Source organism: Ciconia boyciana, chromosome 5 (assembly GCF_034638445.1).
Source record: "Ciconia boyciana chromosome 5, ASM3463844v1, whole genome shotgun sequence".
Lineage (NCBI taxonomy): Eukaryota > Metazoa > Chordata > Aves > Ciconiiformes > Ciconiidae > Ciconia > Ciconia boyciana.
Genome location: NC_132938.1, coordinates 50247080 through 50268356, shown reverse-complemented (window position 1 = coordinate 50268356; position 21277 = coordinate 50247080). Strand labels below are relative to the sequence as shown.

The 21277-nt window shown below is 42.0% G+C and overlaps 1 protein-coding gene across 7 annotated transcripts in view; it reads right to left on the bottom strand.

The window, feature by feature from the left end:
* The window catches only part of FBXW7 (F-box and WD repeat domain containing 7), a 196065-nt gene that overhangs the window by 25198 nt on the left and 149590 nt on the right, over window positions 1-21277 (bottom strand). For 6 of the 7 annotated variants that reach the window (XM_072861852.1, XM_072861851.1, XM_072861848.1 and 3 more), the window contains 2 exons: window positions 6108-6190; window positions 2942-3083 (listed from right to left, as the gene is read on the bottom strand). In XM_072861852.1, coding sequence (XP_072717953.1) covers window positions 2942-3083; window positions 6108-6190 — 225 coding nt within the window. Of the gene's footprint in view, window positions 1-2941; window positions 3084-6107; window positions 6191-8703; window positions 8969-21277 lie in introns of those variants that run through there. The other variant, XM_072861853.1, reaches the window with a different exon arrangement.

Below are 21277 nucleotides of genomic sequence, written 5' to 3'. Positions count from 1 at the left end.
GGAACAACTTTTCAACATCAATATTCCAAGAAAATGCAAATTTTTTATCACATTACTTAAATAAAACCCAACACCGTAAGTATGTGAAGTAGGAAGAATGAAGAGAGAAAGAGGGAACCTAGTAATTTTTAAAGCAGCACCGTCTCTGACTGAACTCAGCATGCGGCTGATTTTTTTTTCCCCTATGGCAAGCAATTTGGTGACTTAAAAAATACATTCTGCTTCAAATAAAAGAAAATTTCTTGCAAAAGAAAAATCTTGTAAAGATACACTTGAGCACTGAGTTTTAAAAATCTTATAGTGGATATTAAAAAGACCTGAAGCCAAGAGCCACTGCAAAACAGAAAAAATAAATAGGCCTTTAAGAAATTAAATGGTTTGAACCTATTAAAATGCTTTTCTATTTTTCTTTCCAGACAAACAGTTCATTGAAATCAATATACATCTTCACGTTTAAAGGGAAAGTGCAACTACACTTCCAACTGTTTCTCCTTTCTGCATTAGTTTTTTGTCACTTTCAAAAATAAAAGGCTTAGATCAACTATAAAACATAACAGCAGCAATAACATATAAAAATAAATTTTAAAAAACCCTTAAAGGCCATCTTAAGTTTTCTTAATATTTGAAGAGTGATCTTGCTTTTTAATTTGAAAAGATAACGTAGGAGAATGACTGAAGGCCAATGCACAGGCGAGACACCTCAAAATAACTGAGTATCACTTGTTACTGCCAGCTTCTATGCCAAAGGGCAGTTCTACCTTGAAACAGTACACATGTCCAGCTAACGTGCCCCTGGAAATTTAGCTTTAAAATTAATTGGAAATATGTTTTCATATAAAATAAGCTAGTGCTATTAAGCAGGCTTAGCAGGCATACAGTACATAAAGAAGAAAGCTCTCCCATTTCTGTTTCTGTACAGGAAAACCTTTGTATTGCAAGAATGATGCTACATGTGCCATTTAATTCTGCCCTTTGGGGAGAGCTAGCTCCCCTCGCTTTACGAATGTGCTTTTATCATTTGACTGTTTAAGACTTGCCCCTTTCATAAAACTCAGATGGAGAATAAGCACACAGAAAATGAGGTGGCTTGGCATTAGCCAAGGGGATGTAACATTGAGATACAGCTACGTGACTTTGAAAGCTTGTGGTTCTAAAATAAGGGACTCCCTTTTGTGAATACAATAAAAACTACCAGTGACAGAAGTGATCAGTAAGTGCTACTCAACGATCTCCAGTTATGAGAGAGAGGCCTCTCTCTCCCTCTCTTCAAGATCAGCATTTAGGAATCTAGTACTGCAAGTAAGTATTTCAAAAACTCGAAAGTATCTAATTATATATTTATTAAAGCATGGTTTCTACATTACTAGCCCCAAATTTGGGACCCTAAAATAACTACTTACCTACAGGCAAAAATTTCTATGGGCTTACAGACTTATTTTCCTTATCCTCGCCAAAGAGCCGATAGCATTGCTTTTACTTTCAAGCATGTTTGCACCACTCTCTCAAACATTTCAGCCTTTCATAATCTTTTTTTTAAATATGTAACTATTGATAACTAGCAATCTTATATGAGAAAATACACATTGTATGTTCTAGATAACAAAACAGCTTTTGTTAGTATGAAGGCTTTAACATTACAAAATGTTAAAATACAATGTAGTATTACATTATCATATATACCAAGTACCATTCAAATATGATTCTTAGGGGTTAAAAAGATATATTTCTATGAACAGTCTCAAAAAAGATACACCATAATAATTAAATGTGAGTATTTTTAAGAAACTGAATGATGTGTACAAGAATATCTTAATTCCAAACTTCCACTGTTTTAAGCAGATTATAAATGTGTAAAAATAAAGAGGGCAGGAGTTCTACATTATTATTTTAATGTTCAGAAGTGACAGTGATTGAGATCAATGGTATTATGTGGCAGCATGAATCAAGCCAAAAGCATGCTTCTGCCTGCAAAATTGTATGCTCACTACCGTATCTACAATATTGTTGTTCTACCTCTGCCTGTTACAGTAATTGAAACAAAGCCTGTATTAGTTAGTTACTCCTTTTGAAAATGTTTATTAATCAAGATAGGAAGACATAATATTTCCATGTTTTGAATCAATGACTAGGGCTCATCCCTGCTTCTTAAAAATACAGAGCAAAACTGTACAGTAAAGAGAGCTCCATGGTACAGGTTATGGAATAGGAGCAGAGGCCTGCCCCAAACTGTGTCTGTATTAATGTACACAAAATTGGCTTAGGTGCTACCAGAGTGGTGTCCATGCAGATTTCAGTTTCGACCTGTGCAAGTGGTGCACAGCACTGTCCTTTACTCCTTTTCTTTTGTCAGATTAAGTTTTAGGCATTGCTGAAGGCTGTTGGAAAGATAGAGAAAACCTCTCTCCCCCCTCCATTCCATTGTGCACGCATGTACTGGCTGACATTGTGTTCAGTATACAAAGATCAGTAAAAATGCACATCGAGTTTCCTTCTAATCTATTTTTGGTAAACTTTTCTTTCTATTCTTAGAAGACACCAGACTTACGACAAATTTAGTGCTATACCTGCACTGAAGCAAACCACGCTCTAACGCTTACTAGTCTCCAAGTGAAAACGTCTCAAGTTAGCTTGAGGCCATGGAGGTAGCCGTTACATGTTGGACAGACTTTGCAGAAAATGTGAAAGCATCAAACAGCAAGGGCTATTTTATTAAGAAACCAGAGAAAGTAGTTATTTTTTGTGAATCTCTACAGTAACTAGTTGAAACAGGGAACAACAATTCCTTGAAGTTGATGCCCATTTGTTTTTGCAACAGTACACAAAATCAATGACAGAGACATTCTGGGAGGTATAAGGAGGACTGCCTCTACTGAAGCAACCTTTTACTTTAAATCATGGAGGTAAGCTGCTTCAGATGTTTATTTTTCTAAGCACTGGTTACCTGAAACATTTTCAGCCATTCCTGAAGGCCTGTGGGTGGCTGCACAGATGTAATGCGGCGACGTTGCTGTCCCTGGCCGTTGGCTGCCCTCAGGTCCCCAAAAGTAGTAGGTGTGGCAGAGCATGGCACCAGCCCTGTAGTACTACGATACAAATAAAAAGTGACAGTCACATGTAAAACGTTAAGGAAAATTTGGAAGTCTATTGCAGAACAAAAAATCTAATACAGATTTTGCAACTATTACTTAAACTCTTTAACTTCATGCAAAAGCAGTAACGTGAAAAATTGTTCTGCTGGTCACTCAAGAGGTCAGTTCCCTCACTTTCATAAATCCACCTGCTTCTACCACTGCAGTACTAATCCTCCAGCCAGGGGGAAAATGGGGATCACCATTCAAGGCTGAAAAATTACCACTCCGTTAATTGGCCAGCAGGTTGTCTATAAAGATGTAGGTTTATATATTCCTTTCCTTGCCAGAGTATTTCCTTTCCTTCTGGGCTGCATTTGTGCCTTCTGACCGGTGATATAGGAAGCCAGAGCTCAGAGTCTCACCTGTATGTGAAATGTGCTAGTGCTGCTTCATCGCCAAAGAGAAAAAAAAAACCCATCTATTTTTAGCTCTTAATATATTTTGTTGACAAAGAGCTAGTAATATCAAGCAGTTCTAGTGGCTCAGTGTTTGGAATTGCGCTTTGAAATACTCTGTACAGTATTTTAAAGTTTGCGTGTTGATGGAGTGACACAGGAATTAAAGGGAGGGTGAGGTGAAGAGGGAAAAGGAGCCAAAGGTGCTCCCTGAATTACAGTTTGAGTTTTTCCCTCTGACATGTTAAAAACCAGCTCATTCATATGGCATGGAGCTTTTAAAAGAGCTGGGATTAAGCTGCTATTGTAGAAGCCTAAAGAAATACAGCTGACTGGGTTTTCCTTCCCCCTCCCCCCCCCAATGTAAAGTACTTCTTTCACAGAATATCAAAGTTGTATTCCCTAGCAGGAAATTTGGAACTCCGGTACTGTTTGCACAAGCATGAAAATTTTAAATACAGTGTGGGACTCCAAAAAACCCTTTGCTTTTGTCTATGATAAATCCAGCTTTTTAGTAGGTATGAGCTTCGGGGTTTTACTGACTTTTCAGTGGCTACAGGAATAGCTTCAAATGATGCAAGGCAAGTTCCTTTTAATATCTGATCATAATCTACAAGTATTTCACTCTACTCTTTCTTGTTCTGAAGGACAATCATAGCATGTCCTAACATTTACCCACACTGGTAAAGAAAAGTAAAGATTGGTTTCAACAGGCTTATTTTTAACTGTTAATTCTACTGAGTAATAACAGAAACAGAAGCTGATCTAAAAATACTGTTTCACAGATGATGGATCCTCTTAATGACATTTGCTTACTGGCTTTACTTGTTATATACAAAGAAAGTCCATCAGGCCTGTCAATTTTAAAGTGTCTGATCCTAGGGAAAATGGAAACAAGCAGGCACAAGAACTGCATCATTTGCCTAAATATTATTAAATAAAATATAATCAAACAGTTTAAAAGAGAGAGGATCGGATAGTATTTAAGGATTCTTTTATGCCAATAATGACTCAAAATCCAAGCAATGTCAACTGAAAGTATTTTTTAAATAAAATCTGGTTTACAGCTTACTCACTCTCACCACCTGTACAGAGATCCAGCAGAAGGCCTATCATTTAAGGTCCAAAATAAAGCTCTTAAAATTGGCTTATATTGGATCTGAGCAATACGTAGCCATGAACTTGCCCCAGTAGAACAGTTAGACTTTAATGTCTTCTGCTGTAAACTGGTTCTCAGTCAAAAACAGTTATTCAAAACAGGATCTAAGAGCCTCTTTCCTTTGACCTGAGATTAAACCACCAGATTTTCGTTTGTGCTTTATTTTTCCTGTAAGTTTTCATTCCCCTGAAACAGTCAGTCAGGTTTCTGTGGAAGCTGGAAAAGTCCAGCAGTTCCTCTGAATCTGACGGATACACTTGACAAAAGTGTACTTTCTTTGTTGCTGAACTGTTTATACGCTTACGGGAGTGCAGAGAACGGTGTGTCACCCGAAGAACTGGTGCCCAACAAGAGTGTTCTTCCATTAGACTGATTCAGAAACCCGGAGAAGCTACCAGCTTGAGACTTGAGGGGGATGTGGAAGCTGCAACACATCCTTCTCAGCAACGAGACATCGCCTCTTTTTCTCTACTGCAGCGTTTACACATCTGAAAAGCAACCCTGGAACCTGTTTCCCCACACTGTCCTAACTTTTCAGTTATCATCCCTTAAACCTCTTAAAGGAAGAGAAATAAAATTTAAGTTACTTTTGAAAGATCCATCAGCGACTGAACACTACTATAGCGCATTCAGAAGATATAATGTCCCCAGCCAGTTTTGGGAGGCAAGCGCAATGCTTGTGGGAGGGCTGATGCTTATTACAGGGAAAAAACGTAAAACGGTGTAGATTCAAACAGGATGGGAAGCAGCGTGACATCTGAGCACAATTGTTATGGCAACTATACAGTAAGAACTGCAGTTGTAAGGCGTGCATCCAGGGCCCTACTCTACCACCGCTTCTCACGTTTAGGAGTGCTTTACCCCACAAAGCATCTGCCCGGAACAGCAGCAGTTATTTGTGCGATCTGGTACCATTTAGGAGTAGTAAGGAAGCAGACTAGAACCCGTAATACTTTCATATTGTGGATAACAAGTACGTGTGTGTTCCTGTTAAGATCAGATGGTCTGCTCTGCCTACATAAATTTCCGTTCTCTCATTCCTGTTACCATAGCAAAATGATACATTTGATCAGAGTTTGTAATAGTCTTAGGGTTTATCATTATGTCCCTTTTTAAAAATCTGATTGATTTTATTCCCAGGAATGCTTCAGCCCTCAAAAAGTCTCGAAGTAAATGGGCATGCTATATTTAGAATGAAACACAAACCTCAACCAAAGAAATGCAAGTCTGGCTACTTCATTAAAACTAATCTTCAGTTCATGTAATTTAAATTAGCTAAGCAATATACGAATGCTGATACCACCCGTTCTTTGCTTTACAGTGCTTTAACATTAAGAGGAGCCATGAATCAGGCTTAGCAATTGGAAAGACAGGATATACGCAAGAATCACGATCCAGTGATCTGTTATTGCATTTAATTACCTTGTGTATTCTGAGACTTTGCAGGGTTTCTTTCCCAGAGAGAAAGAACGGACCTCGGAGCCATGGTCCAACTTTCTCTTCATCTGCAAGGTGAGGGAAAAGAGTAACAACACAGATTTAGTTACATGACCAGCCTTACTTATGCATACTTCTGTGACATAAATCCATTTTTACCTTTTACTTTAATATCGAATTTCAACACAGTTGACACTCAGAAGATGATTTAAAGCAACAATTTAGTTTCTAGCTTCAACAATATTTGATACATGTTTTAGACAGTGCATGTATATATTATTGCTGTTTTAGGGTCCAAAATCTATTGGAATGACATTCTTTTAATTTCCAGATTTCAGATGTGAAAAAGCATGCAGAACTCTGTGTGGGTTTATTTACTAAACTGTTCTCTCTCTATTCTCCTGGGAGGGGTGGGAAAGAACTAAACCAAACCCCTCCATTCTTTGTGTTCAGGTTCATTGCTAAGTCTCTTATGGAAATGGTTAAATTTTAGGTAGCCTGTCTGCATTATAAACCAAATATTCATTTTAGGGCCTAAAAAAAAATTTCAAATATATTTTTTCTTTTGTCTACCCTTTTATTTTAAAGTTGTACATTGAAAACATTTATAAAACTGCAGTAAAGCTGACTGACAGATGAACCGACATTTTTACAAGAAGGGTAAGGATGAAAAACACTAAACGTTGGTCTTGAATGTCACCCGCAATTAGATATGATCAAAACCAAATAATGAGCAGGGCAGCTGCTAAAAGGGGAAGCCAGTCTGCAAAAATTACCAAAGAGATGGAAACCAGCGAAAGCCATATTTATCCAGTCAGACAAATAAAAGATTACTTTCTACATATTTGGGTAATCTTTAACCACAGGCTTTTGGACTCAATGAGACGTATGCATGCCAAATGCAATTTCTGAGTTTCTTGCTGATTTTCTTTTTTTAAGGTGTGACACACCAGAACACTTCAGCCAGCAGAAGGATGCTTACTGCTGTATACAACTGTGAGCTGCAAAATGCATGAACTACCTGTGTAACAATTCAGACTTTGGATTGACCATTTGCTCCCTTTTTTTCAAAATTTCACATTTAAGATACAGTTTAAAAGTTGGCATCTTCCTTAGACCACTGATTTAATTTTTTTTTTAATGTTGCATTATAACATAGTTATTTAACCATTTATTGTATCAGTCTACCTGCCTAAAAACAAACCACCAAACCCCAACAGGATTCTCTCTCTAAAGCTTACAGCCCATATGCTGTTGTTGGGATATTTTTTTTTTTTTTTTTACTTTTAAAATACCTTTATGGCGTTCCCTGAAAACAGTCATTGAAGATCTTGTGTTCTGCTTCATTGGTGATTACAAAGGAAAGATAACTAAGATTAACTATTATTTTTACAGTATCAGCTACAAGGCAACCAGAAGAGCTTGCCTTGTAGCCGTGTTTTCTTGCCCGTGCCTCACATGGGACACTCCACAGCATCTCCCCAGACAAGCGTTCAGCCAGAACCGCCCCGAGTGCCGCCGAACCACCAACCTCGCCCTCGCCACTTCCCCATGCCCCAGGGAGAGCAGCCCCCTGCGCCTCCCCCAAGAAAACCAGTGGTAAGCATCACTAAAAAATAATGGATACCCTCTTTTATCGCTGTGGTAGACGAGCGAGCCATCAAAATTACTGGAAGCACAAATAAGGCATTTTAGCATGAATTTCAGTATTTGATGATAGACTTTTCAGAAAGGATTTTTTCTGTTCAAGGAAAATTTGTCTTTCCAGCTTGCCTTTCTGAGAGGTTATCATCATCATATTCCTCTTCTGCTTCTCGTAAGAGAGAGATGCAGTTTTCCAAAAGCACACCTTAAAAATAACAAGTACGAAGCCTGCAGTAGAATAAGCAGCTATAGTGATTTACTCTTTTGCGTTAGTAAAAAAACCAATATGCAGTTCTCTATTCCATTGCCTAATAACAATTTCACCCATTTCTTTTGGTAGGGGTTTTTTTCAGGTATTTTAGGGAACTTTCTCATGGGGTCCACCACACAGACAGACTTTCAGCATCTCAGAAGGTGCTAAGTAAATACACGGTCAAAAACGTCGTTTACTATACGAAGAAGATAAAACTTTCTCTACAGCAGGGAGGTCTGGTGACAAGATTTAGGCATCTGTAAGGTATCCATGTAACCGAAAAACAGCCACCGCCGAGCGAACACCCCCGTAAATATTTAATCTGTCGCCAGGAAAACACAACTCCTTTAGACAACGTTTATTGATCGAAATAATTGAGACTGCCGCGTATTAAAAAAAAAAAAAAAAGGGGCAGCGAACTGTATTCCGCATCACCGCCCGCCGCCCAGCGCTGGCAGCTCTCCCCGGCCGCACACTGCAGCCACAGCCACAGCCACAGCCGAGCGGCAGCCCCGCGCCGCCGGCACGTTTCCGCCCGCGGAGCGGCGGCGCGGAAGACGCGCGGCCCCCCCGGTGCCGGTCCCGGTCCCGGTCCCGGCCCCGGTCCCAGCCCCGGCCCCCGCCCCTCCCTCCCCGCCTCCCTCCGCGGGCGCGTAGCCGGGGCGTGGGGGGGCGGCCACTCACTTTGTAGAAGATCATCTTGAGGGTGCCGTAGAAACCCATGGTGTCTGCGCGCTTCCCCTTGCGCGGCTGCGGCGCGCCGCGGGCCCGGCGGCCGGGCAGGCGCTGGCAGTACAGCCCCTTCTCCGGCAGGTAGGTCACCGCCTCCCGCGCCGACATGCTCGGGCACGGCGGGCGGCGGCGGCGCGGCGCGGCTCGGCCCGGCCCGGCTCGCCTCGGCCCTGCCCTGCCCTGCCCGCCCGCCCGCGCCGCGCGGAGCCCGGCTCCCCCTGCCCGCCGGCCTGCCTGCCTGCCGCCTGCCTGCCTGCTCCTCCCGCCCCCCGCCTCCCTCCTCCCCCCGCGCCCGCCCCGTCCCTCCCTCCCCGCCCGCCTCCGCAGCGGCGGCGCGGCACTGCGGGCTGCGCGGCCGGGAGGGAGCCGGCGGGCCCCGGCGGCGGGAAACCGCCCCCACCCCGGGGAAAGAGGAGAGGAAAGGAAAAAACCCAAAACCCCAAAAGGCGCTGCGTGGGTTGGGGTTATTCCCCCCCCTTTTTCTCCTCGTCCCCCAAACGGCCTCGGAGGCCGGGGGCCGGCCCCCCAGCGCCACACGCTTCCCGGTTTTCCAAGCGGGAGCAAAGCAAGCTCATCCCCGGTAACTACGGCGATGCCGTCGCCCTCGGCCAGCCTGGCTGGACTCGTGCGGGACTGCATTCCGTGGACGGACGCAAATTAGTCCTTCAAAAGTGCGGTTTTTAAGAATAATTTGAAATCCACCACAGTTTTGCCAGGGAAAAAGATGCTGAAATACCCTCTATTGGCTAAACAATAGAATAAACGGGGTTTGAGGATTTAGGAGTTGGAAGACCCGACTCCAGCAATTATGTAACGTACATTAAAATATTAATTCACGGCATAGCAGCGGTGAAGCTGTGAAACGCAGGAGCAGGTCCAGGGTTTCCCCAGACGGCGGGCAGCCTTCCCCGCGCACCTGGAGCAGCCGGTGCGCACACGCTGCCTCGCCGTCAGGAGACAGCCCTCAGGCGACACCAAGCCATCTTAGCCTGGGCTTCAGATACAAACCCTACGACGGATTCTCACCTGTATTTCAGTGAAAGCGCAAGGAAAGCCCTAGGTAATTACTTGCTAAAGAACGCTCGTGTTTTGGTCGTTTCCTACTCTGTGCACATCAACAAATCTGTGCAATTCACCCTTACGGTTCGATTCAAGGGCACTGAAGTTCCTGACATATGGTTGGGCTCTCAGACAGATACCTGCAACCAGCACAGCAGCTAGGCAGCTTTTTTTTTTTTTCCAGTTTCTATACAGACAACTCAAATAAGAGACTCCAGCTTCCGCAATTTTCCCTCGGTGGTTTTTTTTCCCTGCCGCAAAGTTTTCTGCCCAAGTTCAGAGCAGAGCAGAGCACACCCAGAACATGATCTGAAGCTGCAACGTTCCCCTATAATTTTCCCCAGGTGCAGTGGGAACTGGAGACGCTCAGCAGCCCTCCAGACCGACGCACTCAAACAGAAGCAAACACGTAGTCAGTTCCTGTTGACCTGAGGGGAAACCATCTTTTTCTTTATCACCCAAAGCAGTACAAAAAAAAGTAGAAAAAAGAACACACTTCTAAAGGAGTGGAATTACTTTCTGTAAAACGTGTCAGCTTCTTCATTAGTACTTAAAAAAAACGCATATGTATTATTACTTTATAATAGCTAAGCGTGCCAGGCGTTAGCACACTCAGATAAGGCAAACTCACTGCCCCATAGCACACAACATCCTGCTTCTATAGGGTTTTACATATCTCCCATCCAACACTGAGTCCTCGTAGTCTTTTTTGTCTCCCAGTGAAAATGGTTCTGCCCATCAAATCTTGGCATTTATGCCATTATCCATTAAACTGCAGTGCTGTATATTTTATGAGAACAAAATGGTCTTGAGTTGACTTCATACCTCAGATATGAACAGAGCTGTACATATCCCAGGAGACTATTACTGTCTTCCTTTGCTAGCACATCACATGCAAAGGGGAAGGAAAAAAAATATAGGCTGCATATACACATTAAATAATCACAGGAAGCAAATTAATACCCCAATCATCAGAGTAAGAAAGAATTCGAACATTACCGCTGTGGGGATTTAGAAGTACTTTATATACAGGCATGCATAATGCCCTGTAATGTTCTCAGCTATCTCTGCCCCTTCTCCAGTCTGTGACTGCACTCGATGCAGAGGGGGGATGACGGCTACTCTTCCTCCAGCATCGCAGCGGGCACTGGCAGGAAATCCTCAGGGATTAGCCTCTCCCCCAGCCCAAAGGCAACTGTAACCTGACAGCATAACTAGATTTATCTTTTGAACAAAACGTGCTTTGGAGTAAGCAGTCAATGAGTTGAATAATAATTAGAAATCACTATTTTCCTCTCTTTTGGAGTACTACTATTGCCGATTCCTTCTCTCTTGATAATGATTGGCCGATATTCTCTCATGGTAAAAAACCACCAACTTAACTGCTAATCTCTTTGCCTCAGTCAGGACCCATGTTGTAACCCCAACAATTATTTGCTAGTGGTAGAAAACTTGGTATATCAGGTATTTATTCTGCACAAAAGGTTTGGGGTTTTTCCCAATTTTAGATACAGATACGACAGACAGATTTTGACATTTGAATGGTGACCATCTTTCATCTAGCACTCTGCCTTTCTCAGAGCAAGAGACAGAAAATGCATATGGATATGGCTCTGGCTCTCACCTATTCAGTATTTTTCTCTATAGTGGTACCACGTTCGATTCTCTACAAATAAAGAATCATCCTCTCTACCTCAAATTAAGTTTGATAGTCTCTGGGTAGTTGCAAGACTACTCTAGTTGGGTGTCTGCTCTTCCCCAAAATGCCTAACCACAGCCTGGGCTCTCTGTAGTCAATGGAGAGGAACGCACTCCACCAGAGGCTAAGGGCACCTACTGTTAGGCTCCTGCTCTAAACTACTGCCTGGAAAGGGCTTTCTCTCTCTCCCTTGACTTTGAGAACTCCCCTGTCCTCGGAAAAGTTTAGTGTCACGAATACACCACACTCGCAATTGTAAGAAATTACTTAAGGCTTTGCAGAAGTAGTGGGGAACTGCCCAACCCGAGAAGACGGAGCAGCACTGCAGGTCACACAGCTTCACTCTGCACCTGCCTGGAAAATGCAACGGTGGGGAATAAGACCCCGACCCCTCAGATGCTTTTGAGAGCCTGACAGCAAGTAGCAGAGATGATGCATTCATTTACAACTCTACTGACATTTGCAATAATATTTATTGCAGTAACTTAATATGCTCTAAGAATACTTACTTAATGGTATAAAGTAAGTGCTCATCACAAATTAAGGTACATTGAAGAAGACTATAGTTTATAAAGCAACGTTAAGAGAAAAATCAAAAGTTGCCATGTTTCTTTCCGTATTTGATACATATTCAACTTCAAAGGCTGGTTTTATTTTGTTTAAGCTGAAGATAATTTTTCAAGTTTTTAAAACCACAAACAGCATACAATTCATGACATTTAGAAAAATGTCTACACCAAAATTACATAGTTTCCAGTGGACACAAGTCCAATCTTATTTCCTGGCAGTACTGCCAGCTCTTAATTAATAAAAATTCACACCATCCAATTCTTTTCCTGTTGGCAACATTTCTAGCACCTTTACCAGTTTGTCATGTGGCATACTGTAATTAAGACCGTCTATTACTTCTAATGAAAGACTAGAATGAATTACAGAAATCACCCGCAGAGCTGTATAATCCCCAGAAGAACGGAGATTACAGTGCAACAGACCAAAGAAACAACATTTTTGGTTTTTTGGTTGGAGAAACATTTTTGAGTGGAGAGACCACAGGATGGTCTGGCTGTGGTAATGGCCGGTCAGCATTTTGGAAGTACAGTGGTGCTTAAACCATGGAATGCAAAAACCATAATTGGCATTTCACATACACATATGTGCGTTAGGAGCATAATGTGTGCACGAGGAACTGTGGAGCAATATGGTTTGGTATCTCCATTAATATTGGTAAATGCATCATTCAAGACAGTGCCAGAAGGGATTCTGTGTACTGTGCACATTTAGCAGACGTTTAGCAGACTGACTCCTTTAGAAGCGTTTCAGAGGTATTTTTGTGTGTTGTCTAATAGGATTGTGTTTTTTTCCACCCAGGAAACCAAACGCCCTAATCAAGTGGGGCCAAATCCTTAGCTGTGCAAGATTTACCCTGGAGACAGTGCAGATGACCCGGGAAGGACAGTCACACTTAGTTATTTTTCCCTTTCTCAAATTTGGACCCGCTTAGGTTTTAAACCACTTCCCTTCTGCTTGGTAATCTAGTTTGGGCAGCTGCAGCAGCCAGCGCTTTGTCTTCTATATTCGACCTCTTCATCTGACCACATACTTCATTTAATTTGCCAAATGCTCCCATTCAGGCAAGAATCTGGCCCCGCAGAGAGGTACTTCTGCCATCTGCTTTAGACATTTAACTACAGCTTAGCTTAGCACACCTACATTTAAAAGTCTAAGTTCCCCATTCAGTCAATGAGAAAGGCAGATGCTAGAGTCCAACTTGTATAAAGTCTTAGAAGAGAAGAAAAAAATCCCATACGACAGCAAGTGTTAAACATGTTCCAAAGTAATTCAGGGCAGGCCCTTCCTCTGCAAAAGGGCACCGCTATTATTGTCAGATCTTTTTCTTTTTTAACATATTATGAAATGAAACAAGTGACCCACTGGAATCTTGGAAATCCCATGTTCTCATGGTCTCTCCTGGTTCAGGCTGGGCTAGGCAATGACCTTAAGGCTGTTGCTAATTTGAGATTTATTAGCGTGCATCCTAGGTGCTGAGCTGGAGCGATTTTATGGGTAAATTCCATACCTGCGGGCAGGGCAAGACAAAGTTTTAGGACACTAACCAATTAAGGGAAAGTGATATTTGGCTAACAGGCAAAGTTCAAGGGCACAGCATACGATGCGCCTTATCACACAGGTGTAACAGTGTGTTTGCACAGAATATGCAATTAGTATTGATGAAACAGAACAGACTTGAAGAAATGAATTTAAGTGCACCAGTTTGTGACCAACAGCTGCTACACTCTGAGTATGACGGAAGAACAAGTGCAACTTGCCTCCCTGGAAGCAGTTTAGATGGAGGAATTTCTACTCCGTTTACTTAGAATGCCTGCAGCAGGCTTAGAGAGGTCCACTCCAGCATGTTTGCCTCAACATAGTTACAGAAAGAAATTTAAGCTTATGATCTTGTGTAGTACAAGTCAAACACAATCCTGCACATTGCAATGCACGCTGATCAGTAGCTTACTGATCAATGACACGTTTTTGCAGTGTTGATGAACTTAAGGTTTGAGATGAAGTAGGGAAAGCAACAGGAACTCTATTACAGGAGGAAGGACACACAGAGGCACTACCCTAAATTGCACGAAGTCTTCGAAAGCTCACTTAAATGGAGTGGAGAAGACATATTACAAAGTACGATAGGTACTACTGAATTGTTTTACTAATTGTATAATGTTTCTTGGCAAAGCATTTTGAAGACTGCTTTCAAACTGAAATTTCCCACACATTATTCTTTATTTTCATGCAAAGTGAGGTACTGTAGTTAAACAAAATTGTAAATAGCCCCTAAGTTTTGTTTTTGCAGAGAAGGAAATGGCATAGATAGCAACTGAAAAATCAGATTAATATTTGTTAATAAATCCTGATTTTATTAGAAAAGTATGAACTTTGATTATAAATACTGTTTTTAAAGGTATATATCTGTAGCAGAGATTTCCCATAAACCACTTTCTTTTAACATTTGCCTTTAAAAAAATATTTTTTTAAAAATACCGTGATAGGATTCAAAAGGTGCGCTAGTTAATGGCCGCAAAAATAGCGTTGAAAAGGATTTATACAGGAAGTGTATGTAACAGACTTCAGCATTGGATACTTAGAATAAACTTCAAATTATGTTTTAAGAGCAGGGAGATTGCAAAGACAGGCTTAATGTAATATGGCATCACCGTGTCTCCAGCAGAGCAGAACTCCCCTTTGAAGGTCGTACTTCCTGTCCTCTTCCTTGGTTGCCTGTAGTTGGGCACAGAACTTGCAACATATGCTTCGATGCTTAGGTTATTTTAAAGGAGTACAGCCAAAGCTGTCATACACCCATTTATGAAGGGGATGGTTCCACGCACTGTTTCTTGGTGGCAACACCAGCTTAAAGATGTCCCAGTCTCACCTGCTCATTCCCATCCCCAAATGGCTCTCGCCCTTATTTCTGCAGGAACAAACATCTGTAGAAATGCTCTGTGAACCAGATTCATTAACTGATGTGGGTGAGGAGAAATAGTTTTAAGTTTTTTCCTTTGGGTTTGTTTTTTTTTTTTAGAACCAGTTACTGGTTTAATTTTCCACCGTGCCTGCACAAACAACTGAGCCAGCAGAAGCAAATGAGCAATTCACAGGCAGGGCACAAACTTCTTGAGCCAGCTACACCACTGAGAAAAAGGTATGAGGAGCTGTGACCTGAGTGTCCCACGCAGAGAGCATAAGCCTATTATTTACACCTAGAGGCATCACTCTCTTGGCTATAGTTTGATGTGCATTTAGGCCAGCACAGCCACTGGGGGGGGGGGGGGGGAAAAGGCAGTCCCTGCACCCGCGGTTGCCCTTGGCCATTCATTTCTACACTTGCGTCACCTCCTCAGATGTGCCACCACAGCCTTCTTTGTATGGCTGTGTGGTCAACCGAGGTGGCAGCTGACCGAGGGACACTGTTTTGCTGGGCTATTTTTCAGCCAGGTCAGATTCCCCATCTCCCTCACTGCATGGCCACACAGATTTCTGTGCCAGCATAGCAAGAGGTACAGCCTGCTCTCCTTTTTAACTTCCCCAGCCTCCAGAAGAGCTACCTTAAACGCTTGCCAAACTACAGCCTTAGGTGAAATGGCAAGGAACTGGGGTTTAGGCTTTGTCCTCCCCACCCAGGGGGCTGTATTATTACCACAGAGCGACTTATTTGCATTGAAAAACATACTTAAGTCTCTGTCAAATGGAAATGGACACTCAAACATTAAAGTTTTACCATAAAACAAGCACAACAAGGTGAACCACAGGCAGGGGGTATAATGTCAACCTTCCTTAAACATGTCATGTTAAAACTCCAGGGAGCTTGTCTCATTAGAACTGTGTATTATTTCACTGAAAAAAACCCCAAAATATTTTCTTCCCAAAGCATTTTTTTTCTTGTTGAAGAAAAAGATAAATGAAAACAAAAATATCAGTAGAGCTAGGCTTCACGTTGTTTTTAATTCCCTGTGACAGTAACCACATGTAAGTTTCCTACAGAGAAATCTTGTATGGTTTGTTTTAAAACTAGCAATATTATCATATAATAAACATTTTTCATAATGCATGTTCATAAGGAGCAGAGTTAAGGTCGCTAATGCAACCTGCACTTTCACGTACTTGACTGCTTTCCGTGCAACAGGAACATTATGAGTTGCTTTTTTGTGTTTTGTTTCTACACACTATTGTTACATTATTCATTTTTCAAAGGAAGAAGAAGGTATTACATATAATGCATCTTGCAAAACATTCACTAGCGGCAGCAGATCTTCATAAGAACTGTGGCTCCATTCATTGTGCTCCTATTAAAGTTAACTGTAATCTATTTATTATATCATTAAACTTAATATATTGTAAGAGGAATTCTATTTATAGATGCAGTAATAGCTGTGCTAATCACTCAAGTTCACATTGAACAGGGCTGCGCTTCTGTCTGAGACACAGCAGCAGTTGCTTCAGAGACCAAAGTACATTCCTAAATTTCCCGAAGAGATGACCTTGCATGCTACATCCTGTGCGAGCCCAAGCGGCACCGCGCAGGTCGCTGCGGCCAGCCAGCCTGGTGTCACCCTGCCCCGCCAAACAGCCCCTGCAACCTGCTGGCACCCACGCTTGCTCTGTGGAGGAAGCTGGCACCGCGCATCCCATCCGGGTTCCTCCCGTGGGCTGCTCTTCTCCCAGATATCCTTGCACGCCACAGAAGCCAAGGGCAGCGGCTGCCACGCCAGCAGCCAGACGCCACTTGGGCACAGGGTATTCAGTTTGGGGCAATACAAAGATAGCAGTCCACACCTTACGCTTTGGGTGCTTATATAGTCGCTTTCTAAAATACCACCCCTAGGCTGCATTTTTAGTAATTTTATCTTATATTCCTATTATAGTCATTTCACAGATTCTGCCTGTGACGTAGTCCATAAAGTTAGAAAACCATGCACTTGAGACTGTTCTTAAATCCTACCAAAGGCGCACAAAGCACAAGCCCTTCTTGCTGATCAACAGATCATGACCACAATTCAAAAAACCAAAACAAAACAAAACCAAAAACCCCTAATAGGGATCAGTTCCTTTTTTCAGTATTTCAACCATACAGCTGAGTTGGTTTTATTTATATTGACAAGAATTTTTCCAAAGTGGTGAAGTGTGCATTTCTGCCTTTGAACACCAGTGGTCAAACTGTTTTCACTCAAATATAAGCAGGTTGGGAAATCACCTTTGTACAGAAAAAGTCAAGTCTGCTTGGACTTGGAAGGCTTTCTGAAAATGTCTGTCCTTCACACTGAATACAAATAGAGCACTGGTATCTACTGCCTGTTTTCTGTTAAGTTTTCCATTTTTATTTTCTTTGGAGATAGCTTAATTTTGATTGCCAAGAGAAGTGCTTATTTATCTGGCATAATCTATAGAAATCTATTTACAAAATAGTTTCTGTCCCTCATCTGTGGTACGCGAGAATGATAAGGGGTTAGTGGTGAGCCTTCAGGCTACAGACAGAAGAATTCCTGGAATTATAGATTATACCAGAAGGATTTAGGAAGAATTTGAAGAAAAAACTATTAAAAATGTCAAATCTCTTTTCCTACCTGTGTTACCTAAAGAGACTATAAAGGTTACAAAACCAAGCATTCAAAGGAGTTTGAAATGACAGGTGTAAGATGCTTTTACTCCTAAAAAGCTGCTTACCAAGACAACCCTGTGCATGCTGCATACTAAATAAGTCACAGATTCCATGGAAAAAACAGCATCTGAGGTTGTAATTTAAGATACATCGTTACCCACTTGTGCACGTGCATCTACCCACTTGTGCACATGGGTCAAGTTTGCAAAGGCAAACTTGTGAATGTTCTAGGCATGGCGTCCTGGCAGGATTTTATAATGTCAAGGGAATTTAATTTCCCCCCCCATCATCTGGCAACGCAGTGACTCCCTGTTCAGCGTGCCAGTGGCATGGAACAGCCTGAGCCCCCACATGATGCCCCACCGCTGCAGGTAACCAGCGGTGAGGAATACAGCAGGATGCCACCCTTGGTGCAACAGCACTAGAGGAAGATGAAACATGACTTGCCAGTACGTTTCACGGCGGTCTGCTGATAGCAGAAGGATAGGACCCATGAATGTCAGCCTGGGAGAGCAGTTTGTTCTGTTGAATGTGTATGAATCTCCTGGCCCCTCCCTGTCCCTGCCTCACCCTCACTTCTCTGTGATCACCAGCCCCAGGGTCCTCCATTCGCCTGCCATCTGCTCCCTGTATCAATCTCCTGGCCCAGCAATTCCCTATTAGTTTCCTCCCTGCCCTCTCCACAGCATCTCAGCCTAACAAGCCTTTTTGTCCCACCTTATTACTCCTTTCCCTTTCCATCCTCTTCCATGTTTTCTCTTTCCCTGGAATTCAGGGGAAGCATTTTTCTATACAATGTCCAAGCATCAACAAACAAGGGTGTGTCTCTGAACTGCAGGACATAGAGGATATTTGATTTTTTTTCTCCCATACTTGGCCACATCTGCAGAGCAGCTGGAAGCAGCCACCTCGGGGAAGAAGCATCTCTGCCCACGTTGCCTTTGGCTACAGCATGCTCGGTGAGTCCAGGGCAGGGTGCAGGTCAGTCTGGTCAGTGCTATGAGCTGGTGGGACACAGAGTCCTTGCAGCCCAAAGTGTTTCTGGTACATGCAGTCATTTTTCCACGACACACACTCTGCCCTCCCGGTAAGTGACAGCGGTGGTTATAAAGGGCACAATTACACATTACACCTGCTTGATCTGGCTTCCTTTTCTCACCACAACCCATCCGTAGAGCACAGAGAAAGGGATTAACTCATCTTCCATGAACCCTCATGATTTACTGCCATGACAACTCTCCCCTCTCCAGCAGCCTGGGGAAGCCACGATGTGAGCTGATTTCTCACCCTGAGTACATTCCGGGCTGCAGGGGAATTGATGCCAAACCTTTGCACAGCAGAAAGGAATGCCAGGCATGCCGGGGTCACACCAGATGCTTTGAAGCCTTGCTAACCCACTGTCATTGACCTTACACTGTGCAATTTCGCATGAAAAGGGGCTACAGGAGAGCGAGCAGGCCTGCAAACCTGCCCCTTCTAAACAAACTCTGCCTTGAACAGGTGCTTGCAGTCTAGAAACCATACAACACGCTTGCCGGCCTGTACAAGAAACATAGCACTGTATAATTTAGGGTAAGTAGTCCCTCATCCAGATGAGAGAGATGAGAATTGTTAGTGAATTTTTTTACACGGAATCTAGCATTATTTAGGTAAGATTAGGGATAGATAACTCTAACACAATCAAGCCCAGAACAGATATTTTTAACAGAGATCTCTCATAGAATGCAAAAAGTACGAAGTAAGGTGGCACATTTCACGGTGTTTCAGAGATATTTTCAAACAGTGCTACCTGTATGAAACCTAAGAATGACAGCGTACAAAGAAAATGGCCATACCTGTCCACTGTTGTATCTAAGCTTCTTTTGGGAAACCATTTTGTTCAGTAAAAGCTTATGCGCCCTTTACCAAGCTATAATATTTATACTTGAATTAAAAAATTACAAGTCAAAAAAACCCGTTTCTACCCTCAAGGAAAACTGCATATTGCAACCTTTACATAACTTCAGACATCACATATTTAACCATTTCTCCAAAGCTTCTGTCAACTTGCCAGTTCAGTGTGATGCAACTAATGCACTCCCTAAACCAATCCATTCCCTGTGGGATAAATAGCACATCAGTTATCTAAATTCCTGGGTTTTGAAACTTACAATTTCTTTATTTATAGACAGGATGGAGCAAATTAGAGATTTCAGAAATTTTTGGCTTGCTGTTCCATTCACTTGTAACCACAAAATTAGACAGCAACCATGGTTTTAAAGTTTGTAATGTTATGGAGACTCTTAGTATTTCACCAATCCAATTACTGAAGGCAATGTAGCCCATCTAATGTTACTGATTTACCAAAAAAATGAAACCAATGAAATACTACAAAACAAAATGTCTAGGAATAGTCCAAGTCACCAATGTGGTCAGCTGCATGGGGAAGTTTATTCTTGGCATCTTAAACCATTTTAATATTCGAGAAAGATGCAAAATATTACAAACTATTATTTGAAATTAGTACACGAGAAGAGGGATTAAAGATGCTCCAATAAAGCCTGTGCAAATGTACGTCCTAATTCCTATTCCTTCTCTTTTGCTGAAAGCAACTGCTAAAGCATGTTATTAGCTAGAAGATTGCTAAAGCGATGCCAGTGATGTTCTGACAAATCTCTAGGGGGTTTTTTTGCCCACTTTCCTTTTATTACCATATTCCATCTCTAATATTCAATCAGTGCCAAACTGGTTTATGTATGCCAATCTTTCTCACAGAAAGGGAAAAAGAAATCCTGCTATACGTCGTAGGCCTGCTGATGTGACAGGGAGAGACTGAATGGAAGTGGGAAAGGGAAGCGGGAGGGAAGAGTATAAGAGCACGAGTCTGCAGTCTGGTATTTAGCAGAAGTCTCAGTTTTCTGATCATAAAGTTGGCAAAAATCGAAGCGCAGAGTATCATTAGGTTCCTTGTAATTTAACCTTCAACACAAGCTTCACACCTCATGTGGTCTCATCCCTTTAGTCTAATTCCATACGCAGAACAAACTAGAGCCTTGAAAACTGGCCAGATCTGAATAATCTCCATTTTACTATCTACCTCCAACAAAACATGCTACAAGCCACTGACCAGATCATTCACTTACCAACCTAAATTTAAATCTCTATGCAGTTATTTAAATACAGACCCAGTTGTTAGCTGAATTCCCCTTCGGGACAAGATTTGAAAATGTTCACTTTTGTCCCTTGTAAAATCATAGACAATGTTTAGGAATATTTGATTTAAAATAAAATTCTGGGAAGAACTCATTTGCTGCTTGTATAAATATATTTCCTCATTAAAATTTGATAAAACAGTCTTAATGGAATACTACAACCTCATTCATGCTTTTGAATAAAGTGATTTAAATTGGCAAGAACAAAGTTTAAATACACTTCTTCCCAGCTAACTGTCGACAGCTTTTTTACGGCCTGCAGGGACAGGTATGACTCATGCCTACGCTGTTCTTCAAAAACTATTTTAAAATGCAGATTTTTTCCACTGGTCTATTATGCTTTACAAGTAACTGCAAACTGAAAGAGACTAAAATTAGAAGGCAGACCACTATCACCAGAGGGATTAGAAACTCCTA